Source organism: Gossypium hirsutum, chromosome A04 (assembly GCF_007990345.1).
Source record: "Gossypium hirsutum isolate 1008001.06 chromosome A04, Gossypium_hirsutum_v2.1, whole genome shotgun sequence".
Classification (NCBI taxonomy): Eukaryota; Viridiplantae; Streptophyta; class Magnoliopsida; order Malvales; family Malvaceae; genus Gossypium; species Gossypium hirsutum.
Window position 1 is genome coordinate 13,134,218 of NC_053427.1, and position 18,053 is coordinate 13,152,270.

At 29.1% G+C, this 18,053-nt stretch overlaps 3 protein-coding genes across 8 annotated transcripts; all 3 read right to left on the reverse strand.

The window, feature by feature from the left end:
- Window positions 1-690: 690 nt before the first annotated feature.
- Window positions 691-3,029, reverse strand: LOC121227968 (interactor of constitutive active ROPs 1). 3 transcript variants are annotated; one of them, XM_041110962.1, is made up of 4 exons: window positions 2,823-3,029; window positions 2,311-2,436; window positions 2,127-2,204; window positions 691-1,762 (listed from the first exon to the last, which is right to left on the reverse strand). In XM_041110962.1, the coding sequence occupies exons 3-4, from the start codon at window positions 2,138-2,140 to the stop codon at window positions 892-894; spliced, it is 885 nt and encodes a 294-aa protein (XP_040966896.1). In that variant the 5' UTR covers window positions 2,141-2,204; window positions 2,311-2,436; window positions 2,823-3,029; the 3' UTR covers window positions 691-891. The 3 variants fall into 3 exon arrangements, with proteins under 3 accessions (XP_040966896.1, XP_040966897.1, XP_040966895.1); XM_041110961.1 differs by having other exon boundaries at window positions 743-1,765; window positions 2,823-3,002; XM_041110963.1 differs by lacking the exons at window positions 2,311-2,436; window positions 2,823-3,029 and having other exon boundaries at window positions 2,127-2,297.
- Window positions 3,030-5,965: 2,936 nt separating this feature from the next.
- LOC121227970 (uncharacterized) lies at window positions 5,966-6,758 on the reverse strand. 2 transcript variants are annotated; one of them, XM_041110967.1, is made up of 4 exons: window positions 6,741-6,758; window positions 6,442-6,584; window positions 6,290-6,360; window positions 5,966-6,212 (listed from the first exon to the last, which is right to left on the reverse strand). In XM_041110967.1, the coding sequence occupies exons 2-4, from the start codon at window positions 6,552-6,554 to the stop codon at window positions 6,049-6,051; spliced, it is 348 nt and encodes a 115-aa protein (XP_040966901.1). In that variant the 5' UTR covers window positions 6,555-6,584; window positions 6,741-6,758; the 3' UTR covers window positions 5,966-6,048. The 2 variants fall into 2 exon arrangements, with proteins under 2 accessions (XP_040966901.1, XP_040966899.1); XM_041110965.1 differs by lacking the exon at window positions 6,741-6,758 and adding an exon at window positions 6,700-6,738.
- Window positions 6,759-8,287: 1,529 nt separating this feature from the next.
- Window positions 8,288-14,892, reverse strand: LOC121227971 (E3 ubiquitin-protein ligase DA2L). Of its 3 annotated transcripts, none has more exons than XR_005925481.1 (11): window positions 14,742-14,892; window positions 14,483-14,543; window positions 13,846-14,323; window positions 13,592-13,643; window positions 13,463-13,508; window positions 13,281-13,362; window positions 13,047-13,191; window positions 12,855-12,945; window positions 11,017-11,083; window positions 9,810-10,536; window positions 8,288-8,544 (listed from the first exon to the last, which is right to left on the reverse strand). XR_005925481.1 is itself a non-coding variant. In XM_041110968.1 (9 exons), exons 2-9 carry the CDS (start codon window positions 14,035-14,037, stop codon window positions 9,940-9,942), a joined length of 1,272 nt encoding a protein of 423 aa, XP_040966902.1. In that variant the 5' UTR covers window positions 14,038-14,166; window positions 14,742-14,861; the 3' UTR covers window positions 9,330-9,939. The 3 variants fall into 3 exon arrangements, 1 of the variants encoding a protein (XP_040966902.1); XR_005925480.1 differs by lacking the exon at window positions 8,288-8,544 and adding an exon at window positions 9,205-9,511; XM_041110968.1 differs by lacking the exons at window positions 8,288-8,544; window positions 14,483-14,543 and having other exon boundaries at window positions 9,330-10,536; window positions 13,846-14,166; window positions 14,742-14,861.
- Window positions 14,893-18,053: the final 3,161 nt, after the last annotated feature.

The window sequence follows — 18,053 nt, forward strand, 5'->3', positions numbered from 1 at the left end:
GAGTTCACATGGTCATTCATCGACATACCGGGTGTATACGTGAATCGATAAAGTTTCTTTTTCATATAAAGCCTATTTTCAAGACTTTTTGTTAGAAACTTTTCTTCCAGTGTATCCCACAACTTCTTCGCTGATGTCTCCCTCATGACAGAGTACTTCTGCTCTTTGGCCAAACATAGGCGAATTGTTCCACATGCCTGTCTATTGATCTTGGCCCACTCCTTGTCATCCATCTTGTCAGGTTTTTCTTCAAGGGCTATATCCAGCTCTTGCTGACATAAGGCATCCAGGATCTCACATTGCCACATACCAAAATTATTGGTACCATCAAATTTCTCTACTTCAAATTTCGCATTGGTCACAGTAGTCTTTGACGATGACTTTTCCATTTTTTTCTCCTTAATCCCAACTACAGTACGTGAACAGTGCCGTGAACGATCGTATTCCCCAAGTACGAATCTAGCTCTGATACCAATTGTTGTGCGGAAGCGTGTAAAAGAGTAAAATTATTGTACTAAAAAATCACACTAAGTTCAATTCCTAGGAAAGAGAGGTGGATCGCAAGGATCGCTTAAGTACCAGGTCTTTCCTAGCCAGAATATCCCTCAATCGTAATTTAATAGCACAATAAATCACTACAATCACACACACAATTCATGCAGAATAATACAATAAAGAACACAAGAATTTAACGAGGTTCAGCAAATTTTGCCTACGTCCTCGGGCACTACCAAATATATTTCACTCCAAAATACAAGTGAGAATTTACAAAGAGAGAGAGAGAAAACAATGCCTTAAGTAGAGAATGGCAAGTTTTAGATACAGAATGAGAGATGGTTATGCCTATTTATAGTTGAGGTTCAGGGATCAACTTGCAAAGTCACTTTACAATTAGGGACCATATATTGCAAATATCTCAGATTTTATTATGCCAATATCTCGATACCCATATCTTTGACTTTCCAATATTTGATACCCATATATTTGACTTTCCAATATTTGATACCCATATCTTTGACTTTCTATTATTTGATACCCATATCTTTGATTTTCCATAAATATGGATAATTCCCAATACAAACTTAAGCTCATTTCTGCTTTCTTGGCTTGAGCAATTGATATATTTGTTGTCACTTCATTCAACTGGTTTTTCAGGTCCTCATTTTCTTGAGCATAGGCAATAACCTCATTTTCTTTCCCCGCTAGCTTGGATTTTAGCACATTGATCTCATCATCTTTCAAAGCCAAGTCATTCAAAGGTGGTTTCTCTGGCTCCAATGCTGTTGTTGGATCAATTGAGGTTTCTATTGCATCGGTTGTGTCAACTTCCAGCTTGGGTTCCATTGCTACTTTTTCCATTGAGACTTCAAAGACATCCGTTTCTCGACGATTATCTTCGGGAAATTCATCTCTGAGGCTGCAGCTGTGTGTTTTCTTAGAATCATGAGTTTTTTGGAGAGCTTTTGGCTTCTTGGTCTTCTTTTCCAATTGTTCTTGAGCTTCTTTCTTTGCAGCTTCTGCCGAATCCAACTGGTGCTTCAAAATCTTTAGCTCTTGTTGTGCATGCCCTAGTTGAGTTTCTAAACCTGCAATGCGAGTGCCGAGTTTCTTCTGATTTAGTGGACCTGATTGGGGAGTACCACTTCGGGAACGGCATTCTCTGAGCTTGGGACTACTACTATCAATAATTGCCCGATGACGCAGAGGATATGAATCAGAACTTGATCCTCGAGGAGATTGCCTTTGTGGCACTTTTGAGCCCCTACTAAAAAGAGAAACCGGATAATCACATACAAAATTAAATAAAATTTGATGAAATCCTTAGGCAAGATATTTATGCTCAAATGCATATTTTTCTGGTACAGTTGTAGATATTGGGATTCGAACTTAAAATTTGCTAACCATCATCTCTTAAAGGTAACTGCATAAACTAGCTAGGTTAATTCCCGAGTTCTGCTCAAATGCGTAATTATATATCCGAAAATGGCATTACAAACCATAAACAGGTACTAATTTTAATAGCTAAAACAGAAAAAAAACCATGGTTGAACTAAAACAAGATTAATATCCGAGAACTAAAACTATGACAAGAATATCCATTAATTCACAGCAGATTAGATTCTCACCTTGATCTAGGCATTTTGGCACTTAAAAGTTGCAGAGTTTGTAAATGAAAAGATATAAATTAGTGAAAAACTTGAGACCTGCGGAGTGTAAGGAACAATGAAGGATACTGTAAGAATGGAAGATGTAAATAAACAATAAATATAATTAAAAAACTCAGAAGGTCAAAAAGAATTGGTCCATCACCTTTGAAGAATACTCTATTATTTCACAATCTACGCAAACTCTTCAATTTTTTTAAGCATCTGGATTTGATACTCGTGTTTGATGAATATCTCAATTTAAGTACGGAGATACCACTTGTTTAAAATCCTACAAATATATACAAAAAAAAATTTAACCAAAAACATAAGTACATCCAGTACTCACTCAAATTTGAGTAATATGACTATGAATTGGACATTAAACACACATATCATCATCTCAAGCCAGCAATGTTTATGATAGAAAATTTTGGTGAATTAAATCTTTGGGGGAAAAAAGCATCTTCAACCCGGGTTTTACGAGTTGTTGCAATACTAGGGGAATAATCAAAACTGAAAAAAGAACAATTGGACCTCTCATTACTTAATAATTCTTGACCACAAGCTAGGTGATGAAATGTTACAGTATGAACTTACTAAACTATGCAACCTTGTGTTCATAAAAGGATCAAAATATCAAACTTCCTTTGACTTAAGAAAAAGTTAGTACGTTACCTTAGGAAAGAAATGAGGAAATGTGAGGCATGAGAAATCTCTGAGTGCTCAAACTGAAATGCAAGGCAAATGAAGAAATGGAAAAGGAATCAAGTAGAGAGAGAAGAGAGAAAAAACAAATTTACCCAGAAAATTGTTTTGAGCAATGAAGCTGCAGAGAGAGAGAGAGTTAAAAAGTTTGAATTAAAGCTGCAAAATGGGAAAGATATAACACAAGTACGGACAAAATTTTTTGAAAACGTGGGAAGGAAATGGACAATACTGTCATTTTACTTCTTCTTAACAATTTTACCATTAATTAAGGACTCTTGTTGCCGTTGGAAAGTGGAAAATTATTTTTTGAAAAGTGTGATAAAAAATTATTATGAAATTTTTTTTTTGTTAATTTTTAATAATTTTTATTATTTTTAAAATTTTAATTGAAAGAATGTTCCATGAAAATAGTTTTTGAGAAATATTTTTTTGTATTTATTTCATGAAAAATAGTTTGATTAACGGAGAATGATTTATATGTTAATGAAAAATAAGTGATTTTTTTTTGTAAAATAACTTACCATAACATATAATGTGATAAATGGAAAGTTAAAAATATATTTAAAATTGTTAATATAATTATATATAAATTTAATATAATTTAAAAAAATCTAAAAAATAATGGTTCATCATCTTGTTTTAGTTTAATGGAATAATGATTAGCATCAGAACCCTGATCACCATATCAATAACAGCAAACCCTAGAGCACCATTTCAACTTCAACACCTACACCAAACAATACATTTCCCAAATCAACATTTAAAATGGGTTTTGTTTTAGATTGTTTTGAGTTAAGGCTTGGGGTCTTGGTTGGAAGATCTAAACGGTGGAATGGATATTTTATGCCCACGAGCAATATACCGGTGGTAGAACTAGAAAATTCTTTTTAAAGGTAGAATTAAATTGTATATTTTTATAATAATAAAAATATAATTTTATTATTTTAATAGTTTATATCTTTATAATTTTTAAAAGATTAAATCAAATTTTTATTATTTTTAGGAGGTAAAGTACAATTTTACTATTATTAATTTAAAATTTTATAAATTATAAAGGGTCCAAATGGAAAATTTTCTATTGTAGGGGGTTGGGACCCTTATTAGCCCTCGTTGGCTCAGCCATTGAATATATTGAAAATGGGGGTTAATTCAACTATGTAAGAGGGAGATAGGATGAAATTAGATTTGATTTTGATGAAATCAAGTTCAAATTCAGTAAGACTATGAAAAACAATTTTGGAGATTAGTTCTGGACTTCATCTACCATCAACAACGGTGGTCGGCATGCAAGTAGCACGGCGGAGCGGCATCGAACTTGGCAATTTGGTTTCGAGTTTTAGAGGGAAGGGAAAGAGAAAGAAGAAGAAGAAGAAGAAGAAGAAATGATAAAAATAAATAAATATATAAATTAAATCATTTTTTATTTATTTTTTTAAAATTATTTATCATAAACCCAACAACATGCGTTTAATAGCAATGACACCAATTAATCCAAATAGTTACTAGTGATAACATGTTATTACCAAATAATTAAATACTTTATATTATCAAAATTTAAATATTTTTCCCAATTATAATATAAAAAAAAAGCAGAATAAAGGATAAAATGGATAAGTATAACGGATGCAATTATACTACTAACTACTCACTTCAAGTATATTATTACGTCAATATAAATAACTTGACCTAAAATATTATTTCAAACTGTAGTACTTCATCCCTATTATTTTTTATTTTATTAAAAAATTATATATTTTTAATTTAATAATTTTATTTTATTAAGTTTTAAAACAGAGATAATCTACAAACACGTATTGGATATGCAGCAATAGAGAGAACACAAATTTAAACCTTAAAGATTATATTCTTAAAAGAAGCAGTAACGAACCCCAAAACTTGAATTATAAAACAAAAATGAAAGATAAAAAAAAATAGAGAATTTAAAATTTTTTATTTTAAGATTTTACTCTATAAATAATTAATCCAATACGAAGATACTAATTATATATATATATATATATATATTAGAAGGTCCTTAAATTTCAAATATGTTTTACTTGGTATCCGGCGTGAAAATAAATAAAGCATTTACGGAGGGAAAAATTACAACATAAATCCCTCCTCATTTTTTATATATATTTTTAATAATGTTCTACACATTTGCTACCTTTTAAAAATTATTTAATAATAAGTCCTCTAATATGTTTAAAAAATTCTATAATATATTCAATATTTCATAATAAGTCCTCCAATATGTTTTTTATATTTAATTTTTTTCTTTCAGCTATATCACTTATTTACAAACAATTAACTAAATATACCATTTAGACAAAAGAAAAAAAAACCCTTTTTAATTAAAAAATAGTGATTTTTTTTTACTTTTTAAGCTAAATCTATATTAAAATTAAATATTTTAAAACAACTTTTTTTTTCAAATTTTATATAGAAGATTAAAATATGCTACAATTTGTTAATTAAATATTTATATAAATAAAATATATTTTTATTTTACTTTATTTAAAAGAAAATTCCATTTAAAATTTTATTAAAGTAAAATTTTGAATTTTTTAGTAATTTTTAAAATTTTGAATTTTTTAGTAATTTTTAAAACTTCATTTAGAATTATTAAATATATTTTAGTTATACACAAAATAAAAAACCTAATTTAGTAATAAACAGAGGACTGAAGATCAAGGGCTCATACAAAATTATTGCTAATATTTTAGTTCTTTCGGTAAAATTTGGATTAAACATGAGGCCTCACTCCTTATTTAAAATGATTATATATTTTATAATTAAAGTTAAATAAAAATAATTTTATTAAATGAATACAAAAATCTTTAGTCAAATTCAACTAATCAACCGTCGCAGTAAAAAACGAGAGATTACAACTCACATACAATATTACCGATATTACCAAGTGTTGCTACCCATTACCTAATGCAACTACAAAATCAAACCCCAAACCCAACAAACATTCTTACAAATATCATCAGCTCGACTCTCCGTGTTCGATAATGGCAGTAAAACGATCGTAAAGTAATAAGAAAAGAAAAATAAGAACACAAATTTATGTAGAAAACCCTTTTGGGGAAAACTATAGACAAAAGAAGAAAAATTCACTAATATTAAAAACAAATAATACAAAAATAATTTCAACTCTATCTATTTAAAAATTTTAAAAAAAATCCTATTAGTAGTTTTTTAACAAGTAAACAAGATTTGAGTCAGACAATTCTAATACTCTATAAATTATTAAAACACCACCCACCCTTTTACTAGCCCAAGGGACACGCACTGACAAATTCCAACCTTGATTAGCAGAGGACAACCGCTGAATCACAATATGGGAAATACCTGCCAATTACAAGACTGCATGTCATAGCATCTATCAATCATCCGAAGAGACTTCAAACAATACAAAATTAACTTACCACTCCTTTCCTTTAACCCCCCCAGCAATATTTGGCTCCATTTCTTTGTGTGAAGGATCCTTTGAAGTGGCCTATGTAGTTGGTTAATCATTAGAATTGAAGTTTAGAGTGAAGTATCTCAATAACAAGTTCTCCATATAACCTGTACATACCCTATCATAAACAAAGATCTTGCTAACATCACTGTAAATGGTAAAGGAGGGTGAAGCCTTTGAAGCAATTGAAGAAAGCCTTTTGTGACAGATTTAGCTTTGAAGCTTCTCATAGCCTGTCCTCAATTTAGCTTTCATCACCTCTAAAAATAAATAAATATATAAGAAAGATGAGAAATGATGGAAATAAGTAATGTTTCACATGCTTATATCATAAGTTTTGATTATAATTTCAAGCTCATATTATTAAAACTATACCAAATTCATCACATCTAAGATTCCAATATGAATAAATAAACCAAATTCATCACATCTAATAATCCAAAATGAATAAATAAACTTCTCTTCAATATCTTTACTTTTCCTTCAAAGTATCTTTCTCAAAGCCCACTTCCACACCAACTTAGCTTTTAATGCCTGCAAAAATCAATAAAAAAATTGCTATTATCATCATGTTCCTGAGGAAAGTTAGATGTATCAAACTGAAAAGCTCTGAAATGTTTGAAATGGTTTTATTCTACCTGTCCCATGACTCTGAAGAAACCAATCACAGATTTTGCGGCTCATCTTTCAATCTCATATCCTCGAGATGACCATTTTTTATTTTTATAATTTATATATATTTTTCTGAATTTTTATATTTATATTTATATTTTTATATTTTTAATGTGTATATTGATTTAATAAAAAATATTTATTTTTTTACATAAAAATATCACGTGACACTTTGTAATTAGCTATAAGAAACTTTTTTTAACGTTCTGTCAAATGATGGACTAAAAAATATAACGGAAGCTTATTTTGGGTACTAAATTGAGAATTTAACTGTACTTTAAATATCAAATTGGAACAAAAAAGAATTTAGATACCAAAATAAAAAAATGAATATATTTTAAAGTTCAAATTGTGAATTAAATTATTATAATATTTTAAAAGAGTTATATATATAACTTATATAGTTTAATCTCATGTCTTTATTTGGTGAAAGATAATTAAGTTATTTATATTAACATATAATAACTAAATGCTGAATGCATACTTTTTAAATATAATAGTTATTTGATATTTTGTAATATTTTAAATTTTACTATTTTTATTTTTATAATTTGTTAGTTTTATTATTAAAATATTACATGTTATATCTCCTTTCAATTTATGTATAACTAGTTTTTTTCATGGAAGTACGAATTAATTGTATATATTAATTAAAATATAATTTATTTTAATTAATTTAAAATAATTGATGTCATAAAAAAAGTTGAAAGTTAAGAAACAGAAAAAGATAAAGTTGAAAATGGAAATTTTTTTAAATCATTGACTAAGAGATTGATAGGAAACTGCTTTTTAAAGTTAAGTTAAAGGCCCACAAAAAAACATATTTAGTAGTAACTGAGACCGAAGTTGTCCCTTTCTTGGTAATTGCATCCCTACTCTTTTGATAGGTTAGGATTGGGTTTAGATTGGATTTAAGTATAATATTTAATATATTTTAAATTTGAATTAGTTTAAAATATAATTTTAAAATTTTATTAAAGTTTATTCATATTTATAAATAATTAATATGAACTCATTTAATCTTGTCTATATTATTTTCATTTTTAAAAAAAATATTTATATTATTTTAATTTAATATTTAATAATTTTATTTTTATCTATTAAAATTTTTTATAGTGATCTTAACATTATTTTAATATTTACATTAGAGTAATATTATATATTTAAAATAAATTTATTTTTTTAATGTTTTATAAATTACATAATATATAAAAATAACATAATATAAATAATTATAGACTTAAAAATAAGTCGTGCTTTGGGAATTGAATGTTTAAGCCTAAGCTCGATCGACATTTTAAACAGGTCTAATTTTTTTTCTAAATTTATTTTTCGAGTCTAATATTTTTACTTAAGCCCTCTCAAATTTTGAACGGACTTTTAAACTTGAACAAATAATTCGACCCATGAACAATTCTTCTATTACCTAGTTCAACATGTGATGTCCTTGAAGGCTAACAACTACTTTCGATAAACCTTCCATCTAATCTTCTGATTATTAGGTTTCTCCATCCCGTCTCCTTGTTGCACGTTTTGACATCTTGTTCCCTGACCAGAAGCAGAAAAGTGTACAGGATCAGTATTCTATCTTATGATTTTGTTTGGATGTCCATAAAGACGAAGTTAAAAAATTTATTTAGGAGATAAAAAGATTAAATTGTAATTTTAATAATAATAAAATTATAATTTTACCATTTTAATAGTTTATATTTTTATAATTTTTAAAAGATCAAATTAAATTTTTATTATTTTTAAGAGGATTAAAATATAATTTTACCCCTAAATGTCGTTGAATATCGTATATATTATAAACCACTCTAAACTGACAATTGAATCAATTTTATAATTTTCAAAACCATGCTTCATCATGTACTTATTATTTTATTTTTTCGCACCCATGATCATTTTCTATATCAACACTCAAGTCTTACAGTAATTTTCTTTTCTTAGCGTCCCAAAATCAAATTAGAATATTAATTCTATTAATAAAAAAAACTAAAATGTTGAAAGTATACTAATTTTGAACTAAAATCTAACTCCATTGATACATAAAATCACCCTTAAAAAAATTAAAATTCCATAAATTTAAAATTAGAATCTCAAAACCTATAATCTTTTTAAATATTTTCTTTAACAAAAAGGAACCACTTAACTTGTAGATTTTCCCTTAATAATACGATTTGTTATCGTTGTAAAGACAAATAAGAATGAGATACTAATATGGTTTCTTATTATAATAATTGAAACATGTAGGTCGATTTGGACCTAAATATTTTTAATCATTTAATGAGAAGGCCAAGCCGAGAAAGCTTGGTTCATGGCAAAGTATGATATATGTTATCATATATACATAAGATAGCCTTGAAACTATAATTCTACAACTTTTTGACTAGCTTCCCAAAACAGGACATAAGGAGCATCCTATAAAAATGTAAGCTGTCAATGAACGAGACTACATATAAGACAAGACTCAAAAATCTTCTTTTTTTTTGGTACAAAAGAAGCCATCCTTGACCTGCAAAATACCAATGCCAACCGAACTAAACTCAAGGTTCGAGACTACACTTTATAAAAGCCTATTTTCATTTGAGACGTGCATGCTATGGTACTAATGAAAGCCATCATAAGTGGTTTTGTTTGTGGGATATGAACATGCTAACAAATGAAACTGAATGTAGCAAAAGGGACCCCAAAAACATTTATGAATTGGTTAAAACAAGCAACCTTGGATTTGGTAGAATAATCAGTTTCCAATTTTAATATCTATGTATGGAATGATAATCGTGTGAGGAAGAGAAAGGGATCATCACTACCTTGACCTTTAAACCGGTTGCATTGGAGCTACTTGGTGCACTTCATCACAGCTCGAGACTCCACAAGCTAACAGCCATGGTCAGCATTATCTGTTCGAGAAAGACGATCGCTGATAGCTTGGACATAAAACTATTGCCATGGAACTCCAGGGTTACTTGTCATAGCTTTAGCTTCAGACAGAGATACAGCCATAGCCAGCATCATCTGCTCTTCATAACTTTCCGGAACAATGGGTCGGGGCACATTTAGAAAGCTACCCCTTATTTCATCTTGTCGTGGTATTGTTGAGATCCCTCCTATATCTTCTGTAACATCAGGAGTTGCGTAGCTAGTCCCTGCTTCAGCCACCTCCGATCCAAAATCTACTCCCCATTCCCCTTCATATCTTGCAGGTGTCATCAGACCACCAGTTGGCAAGTCAACCGGGCTCTCTGCAGGACGATTCTCAGAAACTTGGTCCAACCTGTTATAGAACCTGCTGCTGCCAGGAAGCATATTGAACGGCGGTATATTTCCGTTGTAGTCAAGAGAAGATTCTCCACTGATCTGCTGACGCTCAGCAAGGGCAGCTACTGCACAAGCAAAACCACCAGAAGGAGATGATGATGATGACGATGATGATGAACCGGCCACTGTGGCCATAGCTGGTGAGACATAGCGATCTACCGAAACATGTACCGAAGAAGCAGCATCTCCATTGTTAGACTTTCTGTGTCTGCTGTTCTCCTTAATCAATCAAAGAATCAACAGTCAGATAGACCAAAATTAAAGAAAAACAAAATCAAACAAAGCCTATAGGTAATATATTACGTAAAGCGGAGACTTCATATAAACAACAAGATGACAATAAAGAAAAGCATTAGAAGGATTGAACATTTTAATATGTGAAATTACTCTTAGTTCTTCAATAAGTTGCTCTGACTTTTAATTTTTATTTAAGGATCCATGTTGAAACATGGATATGGGAATATGACCTCCAAGGATCATCCAAAATACATGAAAAAACTTTTTAAAAAGAATCTAACCATAAACGTGTTGGACACATTCCTATATCTGACACCCACACCGAGTCCAAGTAACAAGCTTTAACTAGAAAAGGAAACCTTCAAAGAAAGAATGGCAATTTTGAAAAGCACACTTGGTTGAACTGACAAAGCGAGTTTTTTTACTGCTGGAAATGCTTAAATTCTACAATCAGTTCCATACCTGAATTGACTGCCAAATTGCTTCCATGACCATTATTTCCTCCAGATCTACGTCAAACTCATCATCCCTACAATTTAAGCATTTGATAAAAGATAGTGAAACAGTGTTCAATCTGATCATTTAAGACCAATAGCGTAAAACCTTGTTTAGGCCTGAACGAGACTGATTGTACTTATGCAGCAGAAAATAAAATACCGTCTCAACTTTTTTTTTTCATTCAAAAGCATATTAGAATATAAGGTAGAAAGTTCACCACAATGAAATGCACCCAAAGTGATACCTTTCTTCTTAAATTGTTATTTTCTTTAGCATCTTTCATAGAAAATAGGATTATAATCAACAAACTATGAATCATTGGCATCATTTCTCTACCCAATGGAAGCAGTTTGTGCATATGCAGACCAGACTCCATTGTCTCCCATCAAAAAAGAAAAGAAATAGAGGTTCACTGCTATGTACTGTAGTTATTTTTGTAATTAACAGAACTTCCATTAACCAAGGACTGTATCATACTTTGCAGCAAGTTAGCACATTGCTGAATTCCTTTAGCCATCTTTTTTTTTTTTTTTTTTTCTTTTTGGAGGAGAAGTTACAAATACAGTCACACTTACAATTACAATAAATACATTTGAATAACTACAATCAAAATCAATCATTAAAATGCACAATCAGACCGATAATCAGAAGATATATCTGAACTTAAACTAAAATAAATTTGGACAGAGTCTACACATGGTTAAACTTAAACTAGAATAAATTTAAACAAAACCCACATATGGTGAAACTTGAACCAAAATAAATATGGAAAGAACCCGTGCATTGGTGGGACTTGAACCAGAGACCCTAAAGTTCCCAGGGCCTCTTGTTATTAAGCCAATGTCTCATTGGCTTGTGCCATCTAATATTGATAAGTGACTTTTCCCCACAAAAAGAGAAGGTACAACAACAAAAATAAACATATATATGACTAGATTGAACCACCAATGCAAATTAAGGTAGATCCTCATTGAACTTATTAAAATTAAGGCTTCTTTACAGTTTTCATCCACATCTTCTTTGAACTTTCGATCATGTCATATCTTCCATTAACTCAAATGTTCTCATTATTGAAATTATGAGTCTCCCCTAAAATTTGTTTCACTCAATTCTGTTCCCAATAAGTGTAACTCATTCCTTAAAGCACTCATCCAAAATCTCGTCTTTCCTGTGTGCCACACATCTAAATAAATAGTTTGATCCCAAAAACATTTTTTCTCAACCATGAGCTAAGCAAGAGACAACTTTGGTGCTGAACTGGAAAGTGGAAACTATTAATAATCATTGCAACACAACTTTCAACTAAAAATTCACCTTCAAACACACCTTCACATTAACCCCATCAGTCCTTTTACCATCCCTTTTGAACTCCACAACAAATATCAGTCACAGCTGTAGTTTGAGGACCATCTGCACAGAACTCTTTTGAACAAATCTAGCATAAACATAATTTATCTTCACCTCACCACAACTTGAAATGAAGACACTTAAACCAATCATAAAAGACGAGTCCTGAGATTCGAATAGAAAAATGAACACTGATATGAACGAGCAACTATGCTCTATGCACTTCTTTTTTCTCTGAACATATGACTACACAAAACTTTTCTGAACAAATATAGCATAAGCATACTTTTTATCCTCCCCTCAACACAACTTGAAATAAAAATGCTAAGACCAATGTTGCAAGATGAGCTCCGAATTTTGAATAGAAAAAAGAAATGCAATACGAACTAGCAACCATGCTCTATGCACTTTTTTTTCTCTTAACATATGACTGTAAGAAATAAAACACTGCCCACCTGTTTGTCCTAGGATGTGATGGTTGTTGAATCATCATGGCAGCCTGCGAATCTTGAGAAGAAACTAGTTCCTCGTCAACAGAGGATTGAGCTGCAAAAATCAAGAATGTATAGGAAAAAATTTTTAGATGGAACAATGTCGGAGGAACGAAGAATCACTATACACAATAAAATATCACAATAAATTGATACCTGCAGCTGAACCGTATTGAACTTCCCCCGGTGAAACAGCGGTGCTTGAAGAACTGAATTCTTGTCTTTTCTGCATTCTGTCTTCGTCATCCTGAAGTTCCTGCTGCCTCATTCTAATTTGTGCTTCTATGACACGTTGTTCTTCCTGCAAGTTTTAAATAGCAGAAACAAATATTAAAATGATAATCATAGGATCTAAAACCCTTCTTTGTTTTGCAAAGAGTGGGAACTTACAATTTGCTCGATCCCTTTTTCCTCCTTTGTTTTCACACCTCGGTACTCCACAGCATAGTTTGAGGTTTTGCAGAAAGGACACCTCAAAATGTCAAGGAATGCAAACATTTGAATACATGTACAGAGTCAACTAATCAAATTAAAAAGTTCTACAGTCAACACTTCATTAATGTGAAGGATACTGGGTAGGACGGGTCGAGTTTGGATTCTTCATCTGTAGAAAACACTCTGGTGCAAATAAAAATCCATCAAAATTTCATAAAACTAGCAATATCAATATGAATCAGTCAGAAAATGCACATATAGTTTACCTGTGCAAATACTTTTCATGCAACATCTCGATCTGTTGAGACTCGGGTAATACTAAAATACAATGGGAAAAAAATATATTGAGGTAACCACAAGGTATTACATTCAACAACAACTAATTTTAAAAATACAAGTAAATAGCATAGGCTTCCAAATATGCAATGATAGATAAAAAAAAAAAAAAAAGAATGAAAGAGTATGAAATTACAACTGGAGAGATAAACTTAAGAAGCAACACAACAGTATAAATACAAACCAAAAAGCAAATCGGGCATTCTTCAAGATCATAACAGCACTCTTCATTGCCAGGGCAACATGGAGCAAGCTTCGATTCAAGTATCAGTTTTCTTAGCTTCTTAACATCCACATCTTTATGAACATACAATCCTTGGGGGCGTGTATACTTCTCGTCCACCACTTGCCTTCTCCTTCCCAACTTATTACCCATATAAAATATCTCCAAATTAGGTTCACAAAACTGTTTTCTGTCCTTCTACTTCTACTTACAATTTGCTTGTTCTTTGAATTCTCTAAAATCAAAACCAACCAAAATAGCAACACATTTGGTTTTGATTATCTGGTTTACACAAAATAACAAACACATTATAAACACAAAACTCCAGTACCATCTAAAACCCTAATTCATAGTTTTACAACATAGAAATCACACTGGAAAACTGAATCCTGATCGAAATTGACAACATTTCAGTTTATGAAATTATGCCCGAAGAATCCTGCAAATCAACCAACAACAACAAAAATGCTCAAAATTGAACACAGAAATCCGAATTACTAGTGAAAACATGCTCCCAAATTCAAAAATATGAATTTAATAACCAAGAATTCATTAAAAAAAACCCTAACTTTCGGATTAGTAAAAACAATTAACTTACAAAGTCCAATTTTCATAGCTGAATTGGCAACAACGTATTCATTTCAGAAACATTTCCATACCTACAATTCATGTATTCAACCAAAAAAAAACAAAGTTAGCACTAAAGCTAAGAAGGAAAAGTAAAATCATTTAAAAAAAAACAGATAATTTTTGTAGAACAAAAATAAAACACAAAGTTAATCCCGAAAAAAGATCGAATGAAAGAAACGAAAACTTCACTAAATAAAAAAAAATTTATGAGATTAAAAGAAACTGACCTTAAAATTTGAAATCCTGAAAGGGATTTGGGGATGTGAAATTGGAGAGTTAAAGAAAAAAAAAAGAGAGATTATATAATCAGAGAAAAGAAAAAAAGGTGAGATTTTGTTTAAAAATTTTTTATATTATCGTTATCTTTCTTTATACATTTATACACGTAATTGCTTTATCTTTTTAAAGTTTTTGAATTTCTTTTTTAAGTATGTATTAAATTTAGTAATCCCTGTATTTTTCGTGTTTCTATTCCATTATGGTATATTTACATATATTTATTTTTGTATATTTTTAATAACTTACTAAATTTATTTACTATTTATACTGGTCTTGGACCAATGTTGTTTTGGCCCAATGTTGTAACATTTTATGTTTCTATCTCTTACTCAATTAAGAATTCCTTCCATACCAAATATATATATTTATAAATTGAATTAAGTTAAAAAAATAATTAAATTGGTTGAATAATTTTTTTAATAATTTTTTTAATAATTTATTAATTAAATTAAACTCATTAATTGGATTAGTTGACTAATCCGACTATTAATTTGAATCAATGTAAATATTGTTTTTAAGTTTAATCTATTGAATCGTTGGTTTAATAATTATTAATAATTTCTTTTAAAGGTTTACAAGTATAATTAAAGTATAAATGCACTTATATTTCTAAGCAATCGTAAAATATAGAATCAAACTATTACAACATAAATAAATTAAGAATTGGAACAATCTTAAAACTGATTAATTGAACTAAAACTCACACATGACAATAGCACATTATGAGACTTGGAAACCTACACATTTAATTGTACATAATGGGTCTTAAACTTGGATACATCCAAGGCTTTCACATTACCAAATAAGGGTGAGCAAAATTAGATTCAATTCGAAAAAATTGAAAAAAAAACTTCAAATTTCGAGTTAATCGAATCAATTTATTCGAGTCAACTCGAATAACTCGATTCGAGTTTGAGCCAAGTTAAATTTCACAATTCAAATAACTCAAATAATTTGAATAATAAATTGGTGTAAATACGCTTTTAGTCTTTGTCAACTTTAAAAATAAATAAATTAGTTTTTCTCAACAAAAATTACAAAAAAAAATTCAAAATAATTTTAAAATTCAAAATATTTATAAAAATTTTAAAATTTATATTTTAAAAAATATAAAAATTCTAAAAAATATATAAAAAAATTGAAATTTTCTAAAATAATAATTTTAGAGACCTAATTAATTATTCAAATTTAACATATTCAAGTATTTTATTTTATTTTTTGCTTTGAAAAAATTTTCAAATATATATGGTTTCGAATTTATGTGCTCTAACAGGAATTATATATACAGTAACAATATTTTTATTTGACATATTTAATTTTTTATAAATTTAACTCAAATAATTTCACTCGATTTAACTCGACTCGAATTTCATTTCACTTTACTCGATTTGAAAAAATTTCAAATTGAGTTAGGATGATAAAATAATACTAGTGAACTTGATTAACTAAAAAAAAATTCACTTGATTTGATTTGATTTGATCAAACGTTCACCCCTATTACCAAATGTACCAAGGTCTCATTGAAAATTTTAAAAATTTTAAAAATTCTATAAAAACATTAAAGAAATCTATAAAAAATCAGTAAATACAAACACAAATTTTTGAATTTGAGTGTAGATAATAGATAAAAATTACAAATAAAAACCAAAAACATACCTTAGAATCGATACATATGGTATTTTATCTTTTTTTTTCATATAGTACAGTTTTAAATAGTAAATTTTAATTATTTACATAATAATTGATTTTATATTTCATATATAATTTTTTATAAATAATACATTTATATAATTTAAACTAGTATATTTATATTAATTATATATGGGATAAATCCCAAAACTATACATGAATTATGGTTTAACGTGTAATTGTATACTTGAGCTTCGATTTTGTGTAATTTTATACATAAAATTTTGATTTGATCTAATTTTTATAAATTATTAACATAATTATTGATATAACATTCTTTTATATTTATACATTGCAGATATACATAATTATGTTTATTTAATATAAAAATAAATTGATGTATTTATTTCTTTAAATATGCATGATTAAATCGTTTCAAGTATACATTTGAACTACAATTAGAGTTTCACGTGTATAATTACACCAAATTAAAATTCATGTATACAATTACATATTAAATCAAAATTCATGTATAATTTTAATATTTATCCGATTATATATTATTTATTAACTATTACAGTCAATTTATTGACTATTATGGTCAAACTAACCCGTACACAATTTTTTTTTATTTTATGAATTTCAAGAGAATAACAAAACCTTAACTAAAAAAACTTCAATATATAAACTTACTATAGACTTTTCTATATTAGAAATATGTATAAAAATTTTCAAACAAAGCGGTAAGTCCTCGTGACTTACAGCATCAAAGAAGAATAGATTAATGGAATATTTACTAACCCAATGTTGATTCAAACAAATACCCAAATATCATCAATCCCTAATTTTGTTTAAGAAACAGCCAACAACCAAATTAGGGGGAATTTGAACGCCTGTAAACCTTCTACCTGGACTTAAATCACTCCAAGATCAAGATGTGTTTCTTGCAGTAACACATAAGTTGATCGCCATTGTATACGCGTACTCAATTCTTGACCAACTCACAATGTTTGAAAAGCCACATTTTTCCATCCATGGCAACCACGAAATTGGAACCTACAAATTTTGACCCATACCATTACGATATTCCAATTTGTTGAAAAGATCTGTTTATGCATCATAGAGATAATTTCATTTAGTTTTTACAATTCAAAAGCTGAACTTTGGGTTTGTTTTTCTAGCTCAATTTTAAGGGTTTTTTTTTAATCCACATCAGTTTTAAAAAAAAACATTTTCCAAGTCATCTGCATATTTGGCACTTCAAGTAGAATTGTTCATAGGTCGGGTCGGATCGGGCCTTAACAAATTCTAAGTCAATCAATAAGTTTGGGCCTAACCTAACCCAAAATGGGACTAAATTTTTACTCAAGTGCGACATGAAAAAAAATGCTAAAATTCGGGTCCAACCCAATTCGCTCGTATTAAAAATTTTTTAATTTATTTTTATATAAAAAATTTTAAAAATATATAACACATAAAAAACACTAAAATAATTGTTTCCTAACAAATTTAAAAAAATCTTTATACTTAAATAATAATAAGATAGGTGCAACTTAATATGCAAATGCCTTTAAAATAATAGCAAAATTAACAATAAAACAATAGTTATACAATATCCAAACAATAACAAT